The sequence below is a fragment of the Vigna unguiculata genome, chromosome 10, assembly GCF_004118075.2.
Source record: "Vigna unguiculata cultivar IT97K-499-35 chromosome 10, ASM411807v1, whole genome shotgun sequence".
Taxonomy (NCBI): domain Eukaryota; kingdom Viridiplantae; phylum Streptophyta; class Magnoliopsida; order Fabales; family Fabaceae; genus Vigna; species Vigna unguiculata.
The window spans coordinates 19,418,057-19,432,361 of NC_040288.1; the positions used below are offsets into that span (position 1 = coordinate 19,418,057).

Genomic DNA, 14,305 nt, shown 5'->3' on the forward strand with positions numbered 1-14,305 from the left:
GGGATCTTTCGCAATGATGGTGTCGATTGGTCTGTGGTATGGTTTTGGTGGGAAGAGGTTCGTCGTTTGGAATCGCAGGCTATAAATGTGTGTTTGCAAACAGATAAGGGGTTACCTGTTTCATTTGTGAATTCTGAATTTAAAGACCTTGTGCGCGTAAAAGTGTCCGACTAGTCCTCTATTTCGACCGACATTTTCCCGTAAAAAACGAAATCAGGTATGTCCAGTAGTAGTAGCGTGTCTTCGTCTAGTAGTAGTGAAAGTACTGAGTCAGATAGAAGTAAGGATGGACGACTTGGCGGAGAGGGTATGATTTCTGGAGTTGTTACGAGCGGGGTGTCGATGGAGGTGGTGAGGGAGGTTCGAGAGGATCCTCCTGAAGAGTTGGAGGAGAGTAACTGGCCGGCCAAAGGTGGCTATGGATGGGTTGCTGCTGATGTTCGTGACCAATCATCCTTATTTAGGTGGTCCCGTTTGTTAAACTCTTGGCTAAACTGCACACCCGTTATGTCCAGGGGTGTCAGCGGAGACATTGTTTCGCTGGAGAGGGTGAGTGCTGTCGACCGGGTATGCCACGGGCAGGAGGGGGCTACCGAGAAATTCTTCTACATGTACATGTGCCACTTTTTTTAGCTTCATGTGCGACTACCCCTAGACGACTTCACTATGGGTGTGCTGCGGGCGTTGAATGTGGCACCTACCCAGCTACATACTAATAGCTGGGCCTACTTGCAGGCCTTCCGCATTCTGTGCGAGTCTTTGTATCTGGAGCCTACTCCCTATGCCTTCTTGTATTTTTATGACACCAGACCTCGAAGGCCGGCTACTTGGCTTTCTCTAATCAGTCGCCCTAGCATCAGCAGGCTGGATGCTTTCTCCCAGTCTTTCAAGCATTTCAAAGACGGGTACTTCAAGGTCATTGTGAAGGAAGGCGGTAAATCTCATTTTTTGAATGCGGATGGGAGTACCAAGTTTCCCTTTAGCTGGACCAACAATCCTTCTCGTTATAAAGACATGGGAGTGGAGAAGTTGTCGGCTGGTGACAAGGAGGTGGTGGGGATGTTGTTGAAATTTGTGGATAAGTTGCCCACTAAGGGCCTAGTTAGGGTTTATAATTCGGTGCATCCGATAATAGATATTGAAGGTATCTGTTTATTACTTACGCTGTGTTAATGATGCTAAGTTGTTTTGATCCGAGTTGTACTGTTGAAGGATGGGGTCTTTAATTTGGAATTCGTCGTTTAGATGACCTACAGTGAGTTTGGAGTCGGTTTTGCATGTTAACTTCTTGACGCCGACTTCACGGGCTAGGGAGAGGCCGGCGAGGATAGCTTCGTATTCGGCTTGGTTATTCGACGTTTTGAAAGCAAAGTGAAGAGATTTCTCGATGAGGATGTCGTTGGGGCCTTCCAACACGATGCCAGCGCCGGCACCCCTTGGGTTCGAGGAGCCATCTACATGAAGCGTCCACTGGTCCTCAACAGGTGTTTGTTGTAGGTCATTGACGAAGTCTAATAGACACTGGGCTTTGATGGGGCCGTGGGGTTCATAGCGAATGTTGAATTCTGATAGCTCCACGGCCCATGATGACATGCGTCTAGCTAGATCTGGCTTTTGTAGTATTTTCTGGATTGGGTAATCGGTCTTGACGGTTATGGTGTGGTTTTGGAAATACGGGCGTAGGCGGCGTGCAGCGTGGACCAAGGATAGGGCTAGTTTTTCTACCATTTGGTACCTGGTTTCGGGGTCTTGTAGTGTTCTGCTGACGAAGTACACAGGATGTTGCGTGCCTTCTGCTTCTTGGACAAGGGTTGCGCTGATGGTGTGATCGGTGGCCGTGATGTATACCAGCAGGGGTTGGCTGATGTCTGGTTTGTGTAGGATGGGGGGTGAGGTTAGGGATGTTTTGAGTTTCTGGAAGATCTGTTCACAATCATCAGTCCACGTGAACCGGGCAGATTTCTTTAGGAGCTGGATTATGGGTTGAGTTTGTTCCGCTAGTTTTGGCAGGAAGCGAGAAATGGCCGTGAGGCAGCCGATTAGACGTTGGACTTCTTTGACAGTAGTGGGGCTGTGCATTTCGATGATGGCCCTGCATTTTTCGGGGTTAACCTCTATGCCGCGTTGGGTTAACATGAAGCCAAGGAATTTACCCCGATCGACGCCGAATACACATTTATCGGGATTTAGGCGGAGATTGTACTGGCGCAGGGCGGAGAATACTGCCGCCAAGTCTATAGCGTGTTGATGATGGCTTGGGGACTTGACGACCATGTCATCGACGTAGACTTCGACACAGTGTCCTGTCGGATGGCTGAAGACTTTGTCCATTAATCGCTGGTAAGTTGCCCCAGCGTTTTTGAGGCCAAAGGGCATGACCCTATAGAAGTAGTTGGCATCGTCCGTGATGAAGGCGGTCTTGTGCATATCTGTTGTGGCCATGGGGATTTGGTTATAGCCTGAATATGCATCTAAAAAACTAAGCACCTTGTTTCCTGCCGCGCTGTCTACGAGTCGATCGATGTTGGGTAAGGGGTAGGCGTCGCGAGGGCACGCCTTATTCAGGTCTGTGTAGTCCACGCACATCCGCCATTTGCCATTGGCTTTCTTTACCAAGACAACGTTAGAAAGCCAAGTGGTGTACTGTGCTTCTTCTATAAACCCTGTGTTCAGTAACTTGTCGGCCTCTACTTTGGCTGCTTGTCTGCGTTCTTCTCCAAGTTTGCGCTTTTTTGGGGATACGTAGCGGGCTTCTTTATATATCGAGAGTTTGTGGGATGCCACCTGGGGGTCTACTCCAGGGAGGTCGACGACTGACCAGGCGAAAAGATCTGTGTTCTCGATGAGGATGGGTGTGATTGTGGCACGCTCATCAGAGTTTAAACCGGTGCCTAAGTTGATGGAGTGGCCATTGGGGAGTTCGAGGGGAGTAGTGTCCTCGACTGGTTCGAGGCGGGCATCCCGGCCTATTCTGGGGTCAAGGTCCTTGCCGGATAGGGCTGTGCGGGAATTAGGTGGTCGTTCGATGTGGTTTGTTTGTTGGATTGGGAGTTGTGGTCTTAAGCTAGCCATGTAGCACTCGCGTGCCAGGCGTTGGTCACAGTGGATGGTCAGGATGTCGCAGGATGGGGCTGGGAACTTCATAGCCAAGTGAGGGGTAGAGACGACTGCACCAAGGGTATTGAGGGAAGGACGACCCAGGAGTATGTTGTAGGATGTTGGCGCATCGACTATAAGAAAGCGGATTGGGATGGTTTTGGTTTGGGTTCCTTCCCGAAAGACGGTATGGAGGTCTATGTAGCCTCGGGTGGATACTTGTTCGCCGGAAAAGCCATATATGGGCTCATCATATGGTATCATGGCGGTGTCAAGAAGTTGTAACTTTTGGTAGGTGGCCCAGTAGAGGATGTCAACTGAGCTGCCTTGATCCACGAGTACTTTCTTAACGGCATAGTTTTCGATTTCGACGGTGATGACCATGGGGTCGTCCTGCTGGTGGTCGAGGCCGTGGAAGTCGTCATCTGTGAATACGATGGGGGGCATACGACGTCTGTGGTGGGAATGAGTGATATGGTTGATGGATTGTATATGGCGGAGGTGTTTCTTTCTGGCGGACGAGGTGGAGCCTCCACTTGCGAAGCCGCCAGAGATGGTGTTAATGGTGCCTCGTAAGGGGGGGTCGGCAAGAGTAATGTTGGTGTGGGCGGGTTCTGGTTGTTGGTTGGTTGGTTGGGTGGAGTGGCTATTGTGATGGGCGTTGCTTGGTTGGCGTCTGTGGTCATGCCGTGAAGGGTGGCGGGATCGGGAGGAGGAGGAATGGTCATCCCTACGGATGAAGCGGCGAAAGTGGCCGGCACGGACCAGTTCTTCGATTTTATCCTGGAGCGCTTTGCATTCTTCCGTAGTATGACCGTGGTTGCGGTGGTATCTACAATACTTGGTCATGTCGGCGTTAGGAGGTGTGGTTGTCTTTCGTGGTGGGGGGAGGAGGTCAGCTTGGAGGGCCTCGTCTAGGATGCGGGAGCGGGCTACTGTGAGGGGAGCGTATCTGGTGAAGCGAGGTTGGCGAGGTTCGCGTGGGCGGGTGTCAAGGCGTGGATGAGGTTGTGGGGTGGGGTTAGGGGTGGGGTTGGAGGTGTTGGCGGCGTAGTCGTTACAGAATTTGGTGTGAAAAGTTTGCATTTCCTCCATGCGGACGTAGTCAGCTGCGCGCAGCTTGAGTTCGTGCATGGAGGTGGGTGGGTGGAGGTAGACGTTGTTGGCGAAGGGGCCGGGTTGTAGGGTGAGGGTCGTACATTGAAGTATCATTTCCTGGTTGAGGTGTGGTGTACGAAGTGCGGCTTTACTGAAGCGATCGATGAATGCTCTGAGTGGTTCATTCGGTTCCTGTCTGATACCTAGTAGGGATATGGTGGTGGTTTGATGTGGGCGGCTTCCAGCGAAATGTGTGGAAAACATGTGTGAAAGGATGTCGAAGCTATCAATTGAGTAGGGTGGGAGGGTGGTGAACCATTCTAGGGCAGGGCCTTTGAGGGTAGTGGGGAAAGCTTTGCAAAAGACTGCGTCTTGGGATGTGTACAGGGCAACGTGGGTGATGTAGACTTTCAGGTGTTCGTCAGGGTCGGTTTTGCCGGTATAGCGATCCAGGTTGAACGGTTCCCACTAGGCTGGGAGAGGGGTGTTGGCGATAAAATCCGTGAATGGGTGGCGGCGTCTGGGCTGGTGAGGGGTAGGGATGTGGGGTGGGGGTGGGTGGTTGATCATAGCAGGAAAGGTGGAGGTGACGTTGTGAGGAGGGATGTGGGTTGTGGGAAGATATTGTGGGTTGTAGGGTGGAATATATGTGGTATGGAGAGCGGTGGGTATGTTGTAGGGGCGTGGGTGGTTGGGATGGTGGGGGCGGGGGTTGAGGGTGCGGTGAGCCCTGGTTGACTGGGTGGAAAGTGATGGGGATGGGTGGAGGTAAGGGGTGTCTGTTGAGTGGTGGTGAAGGTGTGGGGGGTGGGATTGTATTCACTTTCTTCTTCTGTAGGCTGGAAGGCCGGAGACTTCACAGCTTCAGAGGTTTCTTTGGCTTTTCCCTTCAGGTTGGGGTCTGCCTCGATCCTTCTCCTGAGGCTAGAGTTCTCTTGTTTTAGCGCTTCCATTTCCTCAGCGCTGCGCTTCTTCAGGTCTGCGAGTTCTTGTTGCATCTTTGCCTGGCCGTCTAGGATGGCGGCCAAGTCAGGGGCGATGCCGGGAGGTCCAGAGGGACCAGCGTCCGCTTGCTTGTTGGCTCCAGCTTTGCTACGGGTAGAAACCATCTTCAGAGAAAAACGGGTACGAAAGGTGTTCGTCTCGTGCCCGACGGTGGGCGCCAATTGTTCCTGCAGAGAACAAATAAGAGGTTAGGCACAAAACTCACCTTACTACGTAGTCCGCTATCTCCTCAGTTGGCTTCTTCCCGGTCGATATATGTCAACTTGAACCCAGGAGGGGCTACCTGCAGAAGAGTCTCCGAAGCTCAAGTAAGTCAAAGCTCTCAGAGAGTCAAATCAGTGATTAATGAATGCGTACCTTTAAATGATGGGGTCCACGTGTATTTATAGGACATTAATGACGTTTGACCATTTCATGGGCTGGGTCTTGACTTGGGCTCTAGTTTGGGCCACGAGTGGGCCTGGGCCCCAACCCAGGCCCTTGAGACCTATTGAATGTGGGGGCATCGATGTTGGCTTAAGTTTATTGGAGTAGTCGGCCTCGACCGGCTACTTGACTAGATGGCTTATGTTGGTGATGTGAGGTGCTAACTCGGCCTAGCCTGGGTACTAGGCGGTTTCGATATGCACATTGTTTACTTAGCTGAGTTTGGCTACGTACGGTACATAAATCATTCTGCTCTATGTGAGCGTGAACGATTATTAGAGTTCAAGATACTTTCCTTTATCTAGACATCTCCTATATCAAGGTATACACTAACTACCATTACCAAGAGTTTCCCTTGAAACTCTTTTACCAACAAATTTCCACGTGCCATCTCAAGAATTCAATTTTCATGCCATTCCACCACCAACCACAAAACAAGTCATGCTTTCCATACCAACATTTTCATTATTAATCTCATTAAAGCATACAAACAGGCATGATCATCTATATTGAGTAAGGGAAAATTAAAGAAAACCATCATGAAACAAACAACGGTCAACACAACGTCTCTTACCCGAGTTTCATAGGAATGACTAAAAAAAATATGTATTATCATTGAAAATCTGACATTTGTTTTGAACTTACAAATATATAAATAGTTTTAATAATATTTAACAGTAGCATATAAAATTAAAACCCATTGTTAAACTTGCATGTGAAAGACTTTGAATAAATTATGTTAAATTGGTAATTGGTAATTAATACATTTAAAAATAAACATTTTTCTTTTATAATAATGAGAATAGAAATTACTGACATTTATTCTTATACAAGGATCAAAGATATTGGTATTCTAAAATGTAACAAAATGATTAAAATTTCATCAAAAAACTAAAAGAATATTTATTATTTATTATATATATATATATATATATATATATATATATATATATATATATTTTGACCTTTACCAGGAGAGGAAAGACATTACTAATTATAAGATGAAGGAAAAAGTAATAGGTCTGAAAATCAATACATGTATGGATTCATGATAACACTTGCAACAAAATAATGTCTTTTACAACAGTGTATTCTGTTCTCATTAAACTAGTTTACTCTGGTGAAAATAGTTACATATATAATGATTTAAAAATTATTAACCAAAATATAATTTACCCAGAATGGAATACTCCTCATATTTATACTTTTATCTAGATTTTTAATTTTTACAAAACATAAAATGTACTCGATGCAATATGAAAATTGTCAAGGGACATGCCATTTTTAATGTAAGCATCAACACCTTAAATTATTTTCTACAAATCCTGAACAGGGGAAATTTTCAATAAAAAAATAATTTAAACAAGAAATCAATCCACAAATGTTTAAAAAAAACAATTTTACTTAGTTCATACTTCAACATAAACCCAAGTCTTAAGAGATTGAGACCAAAGGCAAACTATTTTCATGAATAAAATCTCAACAAATAAATAAAAGTATCTAATGTCAATGATCCAATGCGGGCAACAATCAACATCTAAAATTTCAACCAAAGAAACTATATACAAAAAACGACATACCCTTAAAAGGATAAATATTAAATACAGTAAGATACTATACCAATAAAAGTACAGAAATGACGCACCTTGTCCAGCAACAGTTAAATTACAAGGTGCTTTCTGTCTCATAAATCTGATGCCTATATAGAAAGCATAATAACTTTAAAAAAACATAAACTCTAGCTTCCCTTACCTCGAATGGAGCTAAATGTTCTTAAAGGACTCTTGGTGGAAGAGAACCAAGACCAAGAACAGCTTAATGAGCTGAAAACAAACACACGAGCACGAAAAAGAACTCAGATTTGATAGAGATTAAGGTGGACCAGAACTTAGGAGCTGAAAAGAAAAGGAAACAAGGGAAGGAATCAACTTACGTGGTAGAAAGATGTTTCAGCTATGGAAATCAAGGAACTTGTTCAAGCCCTAGCAAAGCTTTCTGCTTCAGCACAAGAGACACAAAGAGGACTATTTTCTGTAAAAGTGGCAGAATGAAGGGTAAGTGATTGTGAAGGGGTCTTGGGGGTCCAAAGTAGGCTGAACTTAGACCCTTAAATGGCTAGGCCCAACCCCTCTTTAGGACAGAGTTTAAAATAGAAAAAGGGGTCTTACAATCTCCCCAACAACAAAATTTTCGTCCTCGAAAATTAAGACTTACCAGAAAAGGTGCAGATATGACTTCCTCACATCCTCCTCTAGCTCCCATGTAGAGTCACCTGTTTTGCCGTCCCAGATGACTTTGACAAGACTTATGGTTTTTCCTCTACGTTCCTCGACTCGGTGATCCTCCAAGTCAACTGGTTGAACCTCCACTGTTAGGTCCTCCCTAACTTGCACATTCTCGGCCTCTAAGACGTGAGATGGGTCAAACACATACTTTCGCAACTGGGAGACGTGAAACACTAGATGAAGATTAGTCAACTGTGGAGGTAAAGCAATCTCGTAAGCCACAAGCCTTATCCTTCTCAAGATCTAATACGGACCCAAGAACTTAGGTGAAAGCTTCCTTGAGCGGATAGCCCTTCCCATACCAGTGGTTCGGGTCACCCTCAAGAATACATGATCCCCAACCGCGAACTCCAAGGGCCTTCGTCTCCGATTTGCATATGCCTTTTGCCTACTTTGAGATGCCTGCATCCTATCTCTCACCAATTGGACCTTCTCTGTGGTTTGTTTCAACAACTCTGGCCCAACTAAAACTGATTCACCATCTTGATACCAACACAAGGGAGTCCGACATCTCCTTCCATACAAGGCTTCATAAGGCGCCATCCCAATACTTGTCTGGTAGTTGTTGTTATAAGTGAACTCCACTAGCGGCAACACTTCATCCCAACTGCCGAGATGATCCAAGATGCATGTTCTTAACAAGTCCTCCAAGGACTGGATCACTCGCTCTGATTGTCCATCTGTTTGAGGATGATAGGCAGAACTCATCCTCAACCTGCTCCTCATAGCCTCCTGTAGCGTTTGCCAGAACCTAGAAGTAAATTGTGGGTCTCTGTCAAACACTATGCTACTGGGCACTCCATGCAGCCTCACAATCTTCTTGACGTACAATTGAACCAACTTGGCCATAGACATCCTTAGCTTTACTGCCAAGAAGTGAGCACTCTTAGTCAACTTATCTACCACAACCCATATAGCATCATGACCTCTCACGATTCGTGGCAAATGGGTAACAAAATCCATAGCTATGCTATCCCATTTTCACACCGGTATATCCAACAGTTGGAGCGTCCCACTGGGTCTCTAATGCTCCACCTTCGCCTTTTGAAAAGTCAAACAGGTAGATACAAACTAGGCAACATCCTTCTTCATACCTTGCCACCAGAAGGTTTCCTTGAGGTCTTGGTACATCTTAGTCATGCCAGGATGCAAACTAAGACGACTTTTGTGCCCTTCCTCAAGAATTAACCTTCTCACCTCAGCATCACCAGGCACACAGATTCTGCCTCTGAATCTCAACATGTCATCATCATCTAAGGCAAACTCCTTGGCCTGATCCGATCCAAGTAGCTCCTTTACCTTCTACAAACTATCATCCGCTGCTTGCCTCTCCTTAATCAAGTTCAGGAAGTCACTAGATATAGTTAAGGCACTACATCTAATGAACTCTGGCTGCAACTCAAATTGAAGCTTCATATCCCTGAGACTTTCAATCAAATCCAATTCTTTAATCATGAGATGAGCCACATGGACTGCCTTCCTACTCAAAGCGTCAGCTACCACATTTGCTTTCCCCGGGTGGTATAGGAGCTCAAAATCATAGTCCTTCAAGAACTCTATCCATCTCCTCTGTCTCATGTTCAGCTCCCTTTGATCAAAAAGATACTTAAGGCTTTTGTGATCTCTAAACACACGAAATTGTGCGCCATACAAGTAGTGCCTCTAGATTTTCAAAGCAAACACCACCGCTGCCAGCTCTAGATCATGGGTGGGGTAGTTCTTCTCATGGACTTTCAGTTGCCTTGAAGCATATGCTACTACCTTCCTCTCTTGCATCAACACACAACCCAATCCCTGGTGAGAAGCATCATAGTAAACCTCAAAGGATTTACTAACATCGGGAATGACCAAAACTGGGGCACTAGTCAACCTCCGCTTAAGCTCTCAAAAGCTCTCCTCACACCTGTCAGTCCATGCAAAAGGTTGGTCCTTCTTGGTAAGCTGGGTCAGAGGCGCCACTATCTTGGAGAATCCTTCTATGAATCTCCTATAGTATCCAGCTAAACCCACGAAGCTTCGGACCTCCGTCACTGACTTGGGACATTCCCAATCTATCATCGCTTCCACCTTTGCTGGATCCACTGCTATGCCCTGAGCCGATATCACATGCCCCAAAAATTGTACGTCTTTCATCTAGAAATTACATTTAGACAGCTTGGCATACAACTGTTTCTCCCTCAGAATCTTAAGCATTATCCTCAGGTGCTCGGCGTGCTCCTCATGAGTCCTGGAATTGATGAGTATGTCATCTATGAAGACCACGACAAACTTATCTAAAAACGGCCTAAAGATCATGTTCATGTAGTCCATGAACAAGGCTGGAGCGTTGGTCACACCAAAAGGCATAACCACATACTCATAATGCCCGTATCTGGATCTAAAGGCAGTCTTCTGGACATCCTCCGCCTTCACCAAGATCTGGTGATATCCCGATCGTAGATCAATCTTGGAGAACACTGACGCCCCATGGAACTAATCCATCAGATCATCTATCCTCGGAAGGGGGTATTTGTTCTTGATGGTCAACTTGTTCAACTAACGATAGTCCACACATAGTCTTGAACCACCATCCTTTTTCTTAACTAACAAAACTGGAGCTCCCCACAGCGAAGCACTAGGCCGTATAAACTGTTTCTCTAACAACCCTTCTATTTGTTTCTTCAACTCCACTAACTCCGTCGGAGCCATACGATAAGGGGCTATTGATATTGGACCCGCTCTTGGTACCAGATCAATGGAGAACTCAACTTCTCTCCTCGGAGGCAACCTTAGTACTTCCTCCGGAAATACATCCTCGAACTCCCGCACCACCGGTATCACTATTATCCTTTCCTCTTTCTAAACCTTCAACTGAGCAAAAATCTTGTAGCACAGCGCACCATCTCGGATCTCCTTCAAAACACCCTGAAAAGACATAAACTCAGGCTCCTCTGAGTCGAAAAACAACAGCTTCTTCTCCCGACAGTCTATGAGGACGCGATTGGCAGAGAGCCAATCCATCCCTAGAATCACATCCAAGCCTTGTAGAGGTAGGCATATCAGGTTAACTTTAAACATGCGCCCCTCTACCTCTACTGGACACCTAGCACACACGAACGATGTCCTGACCAACCCAGATGCCGGCGTAGATACCACAAGATCAAATTGTAGCTCACAAACCGGCAGAATCAACTCTTGCACACAAGACTCTAACACAAAAGAGTGTGTCGCTCCAGAATCATATAGCACACATCGGGGTTTTCCCGCAATCATACAACATCCAACAACTAGGTTACCTGAGTCTGTCGCCTCTGCTCCGGTCATAGCATATACTCTACCTGCTTCTTAAGGCCTGCTGCCTCCTCTCCCCTGACAAGTCTGAACTGGAGTCTGAGCCGGGGGCCTCGTCGTAGTCCCTCTAGATGAGGGACAATCCTTGATGAAATGCCCCATCTTCCCACAGCCATGACACCTCCGTGTACCAGTCAACTGCGGACATGCACTCCTCAGGTGCGATCCAATACACTAAAAGCACCTAGGTACTAATGACTGCTGAGATGATAACCCTCTAGCCATCTGAGGTTGCGGCCTAGAATAGGGTTTCTTCCTCTCCTCAACTCTAGGTCTAGACCCATACGATCCACCGACCTTTTGTCGCTGACTTTGTTGGGCCTCTACCTCAGCCTTCATTCATTCCATAACACGAGCTCTCTCGACCAAAGTTGCAAAGTCCTTGATGGAGAGTGGAGCCACCATCAATCTGATATCTCCCCGAAGGCCATTTTCAAACTTCCTGCATCGCCACTCTTCATCTAGTGGCATGGTGTAGAAACGCCCCAAATGCTTGAACCTCTCGATGTATTCGGCCACAGATTTGTCTCCCTGGGTTAGCTGAAGGAATTCCACCTCCTTAGCGTATCTCACGCTATTTAGGAAGTATTCAAACAGAAACTTCCTCTTGAATGCCTTCCAAGTAACCTACTCATGCTTCTCCTCCATGATCAGCCTCATGCTGGCCCACCAATGCTCAGCCTCTCCTGTGAGCATATAGACAGTGAAAGCAAGCCTGCTCTTATCTAGGCACCTCTTAGCATCAAAGATGCACTCCATGTCTTTCATCCATTGGTCCGCCTGGTCGGGACTTGTCTTGCCATCAAACTTAGCCGGCTGATATTTCAAGAAGTCTTCCAAGCTCCATTCAGGGGTGGAGGTTGGGGGTGAGGACCGTACACAGGAGCACCAACAATGTTTTCCTCCAACTAACGGAGAGCCTCCATATGCTACCTCTGAGCAGCCTCAGATGCCAGCCTCGCAGCCTCCATCTATTGCATCACCATCTGTTGCTGCTCAAGAGAGGCTTGCTGGCGCTGCATAGACACCTCATGCTGCTGCATCATGGCATTGCTCTATTGTGTTAAGGTTGCAGCCATAGCCTCAATCGCTCTTGCGAGGTCTTGCCTATCGCCCTGAGGGGGTGGAGGAGGAGTCACTCGTGGGGTGTCATATCACTAGACACACAGAAGGAAACATCAGTTAGACTTGTTAGACTAGGAACTTAGTTAACAACACTAGAAAGGCACAACAAAAACGAGGCAAGCACACAAGCCCACTGACTCTAAGGAATGAAGGCTCTGATACCATAAAAATGTGACATCCCATTTTAAATAGAGTAATCTACTAAAAATTAAGCATCACATAATTATAATGTAAAAGAGCACATATCATGAAGCATACATGTATTGACTATTATAGTTATCCATAGTATACTTGGAATAAAAGCTTAGGCACACCACAATTGTCATAAAAAGGACACAAGGGTACTATTGTTTTACAAAAGATTGCTCATAGAGCAAAGAATCTAAATAAACAAGAGTTCTTCAAAACGTGGCTCAACAGTGAGCCATAACCCAGACCATGGGGACCACTCTACACAGCAACATCTTCACCATCCTGAGTTCTACCAAGGGTTTCCACCAATAAATTGGTGATCATTGCAAAAGAGAAAGCAAAGCAAGGAACAGACAAAAATGAAAGGGTAAGCTAGAGTAAAATATTTTAACATGTTATCAAGCAACCAAATGATAAAACAGGTTATGATCAAACAAAGCAGTAGGCACCCAAATCATGTGAAAGCAAACAATTGCAAGACTCTATGACTCAATATCCGGATCATAGTCTTCATATAGAATTCTAAAGAAAGTATGCACCTGTGTTGGTTTCTAAACTCTGCAGAGTTTAGACGCAAGGGGTTATCACCCAACCACACACAGGGTTAATCCTCTAATGTCTTAGGCCCAATACGTCCCAAGACTAGGACCTCCTGCCACTCTCACCACATAAATCATTCTGCTCTATGTGAGCGTGAACGATTATTAGAGTTCAGGATACTTTCCTTTATCTAGACATCTCCTATATCAAGGTATACACTAACTACCATTACCAAGAGTTTCCCTTGAAACTCTTTTACCAACAAATTTCCACGTGCCATCTCAAGAATTCAATTTTCATGCCATTCCACCACCAACCACAAAACAAGTCATGCTTTTCATACCAACATTTTCATTATCAATCTCATTAAAGCATACAAACAGGCATGATCATCTATATTGAGTAAGGCAAAAGTAAAGAAAACCATCATGAAACAAACAACGGTCAACACAACGTCTCCTACCCGAGTTTCGTAGGAATGACTAAAAAAAATATGTATTATCATTGAAAATCTGACATTTGTTTTGAACTTACAAATATATAAATAGTTTTAATAATATTTGACAGTAGCATATAAAATTAAAACCCATTGTTAAACTTGCATGTGAAAGACTTTGAACAAATTATGTTAAATTGGTAATTGGTAATTAATACATTTAAAAATAAACATTTTTCTTTTATATTAATGAGAATAGAAATTACTGTCATTTATTCTTATATAAGGATCAAAGATATTGGTATTCTAAAATGTAACAAAATGATTAAAATTTCATCAAAAAACTAAAAGAATATTTATTATTTATTATATATATATATATATATATATATATATATATATATATATATATATATATATATATATATATATATATATATATATATTGACCTTTACTAGGAGAGGAAAGACATTACTAATTATAAGATGAAGGAAAAAGTAATAGGTCTGAAAATCAATACATGTATGGATTCATGATAACACTTGCAACAAAATAATGTCTTTTACAATAGTGTATTCTGTTCTCATTAAACTAGTTTACTCTAGTGAAAATAGTTACATATGTAATGATTTAAAAATTATTTAACCAAAATATAATTTACCCAGAAGGGAATACTCCTCATATTTATACTTTTATCTAGATTTTTAATTTTTACAAAACATAAAATGTACTCGATGCAATATGAAAATTGTCAAGGGACATGCCATTTTT

General features: G+C 44.6%; 1 protein-coding gene across 1 annotated transcript; it reads right to left on the minus strand.

Annotated features, from left to right (window-relative positions):
* Positions 1-10,748: 10,748 nt before the first annotated feature.
* LOC114165356 lies at positions 10,749-11,213 on the minus strand. The gene has a single exon (XM_028050000.1). The coding sequence runs from the start codon at positions 11,211-11,213 to the stop codon at positions 10,749-10,751; it is 465 nt and encodes a 154-aa protein (XP_027905801.1).
* Between the last annotated feature and the right edge of the window lie 3,092 nt (positions 11,214-14,305).